Source organism: Alligator sinensis, unplaced genomic scaffold, assembly GCF_000455745.1.
Source record: "Alligator sinensis unplaced genomic scaffold, ASM45574v1 scaffold388_2, whole genome shotgun sequence".
NCBI lineage: Eukaryota > Metazoa > Chordata > Crocodylia > Alligatoridae > Alligator > Alligator sinensis.
This window is the reverse complement of record NW_005842102.1, coordinates 2,119,203-2,124,534: the sequence shown is the minus strand read 5'-3', so window position 1 is coordinate 2,124,534 and position 5,332 is coordinate 2,119,203. Positions and strand designations below refer to the sequence as shown.

Genomic DNA, 5,332 nt, shown 5'->3' with positions numbered 1-5,332 from the left:
GAACACCACAGAGCACATTTCACCCAATAATTTTTGCACCAAGCCTACTATTATGCACTCGAGATGTCAGAAGCAGCCCATCTCTGTGTCCAACAGCCTGGTTTCTCTTCTTGCAAGCCCATCTCTCCAATCCTCCACTTGAGACTGCTAATAGGAAACTGCTGAGACTGATATATTTTCCTTTGCACCCTACTTGCACTAAATGCTTAGGATGGAGGACACAAAGGAATCCAAACATAAAATTTTTCTGGTTTTCTTTTTATAGCTTCAGGTCCCTCCAGCACCCCATGACTCTATCCCTTTTCCCATTAACACCATGTTGAGACAGTGCTGGGAAAGGATGCTTTATTTTGGAATCATGTCCAGCAAATCCTCATGTTTTATATAAGAAACTGTAGCAAGTGGGTAAAACAAGAACAAGTGCAAACAAACAGGGCCTGAGTGGTAAGTGAGGAGGGTATGGACTGTGTGACAATGGGCTCTGAAAAGACTTGGAAGAGGTAAGGTGTGGACTTAAGCTGGTCCCAGCAGATTCCTTAATCCAATAAAAGCAGTGGACAGATTAACAGAGAAAATGCCTCAGCTTCAATTCTGCATCAATTCTGACATGCATCTCCTACTGGAACCTACTGCTATAACAAAAGCTACCATGGTTCTCAGTTAAATCAGCACCCCACAGTGCTTCGTATGTAGCTTGTCACTGCTCTACCTTCTATTCTGCCCAAAGGCATCTCTGTTTCAAACTCTCTGGGCTTCAAGGGAGAGTTCTCATAGTTTATCCAGGTATGGTAAAATAGCTCGGCTGCATCTTCAAAGACCTTGTCAGAGACTGAAGGTGGGAAGCCTTCAGGCAGAGCACAAGGTAGAGCAATAACGCCACTGGCAGCGTGTTGAGCACAGCAGGGGATGAAGTCAGTTCAGGCTTTAACAAAGAGCTAAATCCTAAGCATATAGATCAGTGAGCCATGTTTCTTCTGGCAATGAAATTAACCTGCTTCTCCTGTAGATCAGTGGGGGTGCTTATAATACAAAATAGCCCCGCAGGAATGGGCGTGCTACAAGAGCATGCAAAACCGTTTTCACAGACAAATACCTAAGTGAAATTCTACAGCTAGTTTGAGGCCCAGGGTGTTAATCTGAATCCAGCTTTTAAAGCCACTATAATATTAATTCCAACAATCAAGGAAATGATGGAAAACAAAGCATAAGGCATACATTTTCCTTCCTGTCTACACACAGATTCCTTAATTAGACAACTTATACACTGGACAATGAGCTTTTGGACATGCATTCAAGTGTTAACTGTTCATTGATCAGTCACAGTGCACTGGGCTCAGCATAAAAGCCCAGGACAGATTCCTTGTAGCAATCTCATTTCAGATGCCTTAAGACTCAGCCTCCCAGACTAATCACTCTGCCCCTCCCCCACAGGTGCCTGACCTGCTATCTGTGCAGTATTCCCTATTAGCAAAGTACCTGGGTCAGACTTACTGATTGGTATAGGCATGTTACTGGTATAATCGATGGCCACACCTACTGGTAAGGTGTCATCACTCTTATCTGTCACAGGAAGTTCTGCTCTGCTGGAGTCTTCCAGAACCCATAATTCCCAATTGCTCTGGAAAGAAAGAACAAAATTTAGCAATGTTTTTTTTGGTTTTCAGCATTCTTAGCACAACTCGCTCACAGTAACAAGAAGCAAAAATCCCTCGTATTTCACAAACAACTGTGATCCTGGCTCCGGAGCGCCAGTACAATGTGGTGAAAGAACAGATTGCAACAAGACACTCTCTCTGTCGAAAACTGTCAGTTTACAATATCCAATATCCAAAACTGTCACAAATTGCTGAATGGCTTTCACGTGGAACATCTATATTTGCTGAGATGACTTGTCTTTAAGGTTTGGTTTAAACTGGTGGACCCAGCAAACAGGGCACCATGGTGAAAAGGAACTCTGTTTGTTAAGCTGGCAGCAAGCCAATGATGCAAAACTATTCCTTTTGCACGTTGTTCACTTTATGTTTTGTTCCACTCCAATCATGTGAAGTTTTAGTCACTAAGAATTCTCCTGCCCACAGGCAACATAGAGAGGTAACAAAGCATCCCTTTCATCTCATGATGCTGTGGCATCTCAAACACTGAAACAAAGTGTTCCTCATGCCTCACATGCTGAGATCCAGATCTCTTTCCTAAAAAAGGTACAATTGTACAAGTGCCACAGAAGGGAAGGTTACCTGGTCTCCTTGTCTGGCAAGGATGCTGACTTCTGTGGAAGCTGCTGAAGCTGCTAGGACTAGATCCCTTCAAGTAAAGAATCAAAACAGGGTTAAATCCAAAAGTGATAATTATCCATTTGGAATTCCTCAGCCCAAATTCATAGCCAAGCTACAGGTATCAAATAGGAAACTGAGCTGTAACTGATCTGAAACAGAGCAGTATAACTATGTCTACGCCATTTCAGAAAGACAATTTATTACCCATTGGGGAAATCGTTTCCTTTATCTGTTAGCAATGTAGCCGAGTCACACACCATTGTTATCCTAAACTATTTGCAATAGAAAAGAATCTAGCAGATTAACAAACAGGACCTAGCAACCTCACATAGACACATGAGGTAAATCTAAACCCATACTCCAATTGCTTTAATTCTCAGTAGAAAGTTTTTAAAAAATCCTTAGTATATCTGTGCTATGTTGTACATTGACAACATATGAATGGGTCCATTTGCAAAGGTTAAAGGGTGCAGCCCAACATCATGTGCTCAACAAGCAGATGTCATATCCCTCTTCACTATAAGCTAAACAATAAGAATAGATAGGGATAGACTGCTCTGAACAATATTTTAAGGCAGATAATCTCAATCATGGGACCTTACACTCACCAATCCTCAACATAGTTGAGAAAATAATGATGTTGTCTCTCAGTGCAACTACCATAGCAGGGCTCCATGAAATTCACAAATTTCTCTGGTCGTTTCTCTTCCTTTTTCTGCATGGACAAGAGAAACAGGAATTAACATGTGATTTACTGTCCATTAAAACCACTCAACTCAGCCTGCATAAAAACAAACCTATATGGGTGCAATAATAACGATACTATACACATTAGGAGGCAATTAATGCCTCTTGCAAAGCCAACCGGATCCAAATATGTTGAGTCCACAGGAACAATAAGAGATAATATGAGGGGGATGGAGTCATGATGCATAAATAGCCCCAGAGTGAGCAGCTGATGTTGTATACAGCATCATAGCCCAGTGGCAAGTTTCAAGAAAAATCAGCCTTTGAGTAGCCAACACATCTGTGACAAACCAAAGGTCTCTTGATGGAGGCCTCCTTACAGCATCCAGCACAAAGGATGCACTCAAAATTTGATCCTACTTCCCTTTTTAGCCATAAAAGAATTATCTCCTGAATTCAGAACATCAAACTGACCTTCTATTTGATGCTAAGGAGAATAAAAGAAACAGACTGCTGGAAAAAGCAGGTCAAAAGAACAAACAGCACCAGCACTGACTTCAGGAACAGAAAACTCAGACAGTGAGAAAAGAGAAATTATGTCTTCTTGGCACGTACTGGCAATGTGACCATCACCACTTCGGGAGCTGTTTCCAGGGTCCCATCAGCAGCTGCATACACTATAGTGAAGACGTATGTGCCGACCCACAGTACATCCAGGACTGGAAGACAAAGAAGGAACAAGAAAATCAACAGCCCAAGTCTTCTTGAGAGAGCCCTTCCTTGCAGACTGGTTATTATGCTTGCAGTGAAAAACAAATAAAACAAATGCCACTAGGATAAAGACTTTTTTGTGGAAATTGTTTACCTCTGCAATAGCATGGGCAACAGTTCTGACGGACCATCTAGCCAGCCACATGACAAACAACATACCACATACGACATGAGAGGACCAATCTGATCCTAGGAAATTCAGGAGGCAAGAGTGAAGTACATAACTGATCTAACCCGTTTTGGGACACTGGAGAAAGACAACCCCAACATTTCCTAATGCTTTGCATATATAAAAGACATTTCAGCTTTTACTCCAAGTTTATGTCATTTATGTCAGTACTGCAGTTTTGAATGAAGATGATTTCATTTTTTTTAATAATCAAAGAGTAATAAAGACAGAGACTAATCTGTCGCTGAGTAACTGAAAACTGCACTTTTCAAAAAGCCAGCAGGTAACGATTACTTTTATGAAATGTAATTTTACGATGCGTATTTTAAAAAACTCTCAAAGTGTGCAAGAACTTGGACTTTGCAACTTTTCCCTCCACTCCTGAGGATGAATTAAACTCAAATTTCTCTTTAAATAGCTTTAACATGGAGTTGGTTCAACAAGAGTTATCACCTGCAGAAATCCTTGCTCCTCTTTAAATAGCTGAAGCTTTTCTTTCATACATGGCACGTGCATGTAAAAACAAACAATGAGCAATTATTTTTCTAAAAAAGCCTAGTGTATTCACATACTCAAGCCAAAAAGGATCCTGTGACCCTTGTCTCGGACCTCCTGTTTAGGGCAAGCAATAGGGCTTCCTTGAATTACTGTCTGCTTGAGTTATAGCATTTTTAGAAAAGTATCCTATCTTGATTTGAAAACTGCTGATGAAACATTCACCACAACTCTTGGTAAGCTGTTTCAGGGGCTGAGGACCTTTGCTGTTACAAGTTAATGCCTTATTTCAACATAACCATGTTCAACCTAATACACTGTTTTAGCCTGGAGGCAGTTTTTATGACCATATTATAAACCCTTAAACAGGTGTCTACCACACTGACATGTCCTAAAGGTACAGCAACACTTGGAAGAACAGGCACAAAGAGAAGCCAATGGGTGCGATGATTCAATGGAAAAAAACAAAACTGAAGCAAAGAAAAGCTGTACCTTTGACAGGATTATCTGACTCATAAAACGGAGGACAAGGAATTACTTTTTTCTCCTGCAGACTCTGGGGAGAAAAGAAAAAAAAAAAAGGTTTCACAACAAAGAAATGACCCCATACACTCAGTTGGGCAGACATTTGGAAGAGCTGTTTCAAAACATTACTTTTTTTCTTTCTTTCCCTTTATACCTGCCATCTTCCAACCCGGGGAAAGCTGCATTTCAGTATCAAGTGAGCTTCCTATGTATAATACATACAAAGGTAAATGCTTAACTGTTTATGAAATGGCTTGGACAACTTCCAGGAAAGACAATGTGGTAACTGCAGTACGTTCCACTTCAGCAGCAGCTGAATGTTAATGGAAGACAAAATTAAAGCTGGTTGGAAGCCAGTGAAAGGAAACAAAGAAATAGTGCGAACAAAACTTACAGGCAGATATTGAACCAC

The 5,332-nt window shown here is 40.8% G+C and overlaps 1 protein-coding gene across 1 annotated transcript in view; it reads right to left on the bottom strand.

Moving 5' to 3' along the window:
* The window catches only part of LOC102375132 (nuclear pore complex protein Nup214), a 51,835-nt gene extending 46,532 nt beyond the window's left edge, over window positions 1-5,303 (bottom strand). The window contains 6 exon segments of the mRNA XM_025204950.1: window positions 1,492-1,618; window positions 2,235-2,301; window positions 2,882-2,988; window positions 3,576-3,679; window positions 4,888-4,951; window positions 5,160-5,303. Of these exon segments, the coding sequence (XP_025060735.1) occupies window positions 1,492-1,618; window positions 2,235-2,301; window positions 2,882-2,988; window positions 3,576-3,590 (316 nt within the window). The 5' untranslated portion in view covers window positions 3,591-3,679; window positions 4,888-4,951; window positions 5,160-5,303.
* Window positions 5,304-5,332: the final 29 nt, after the last annotated feature.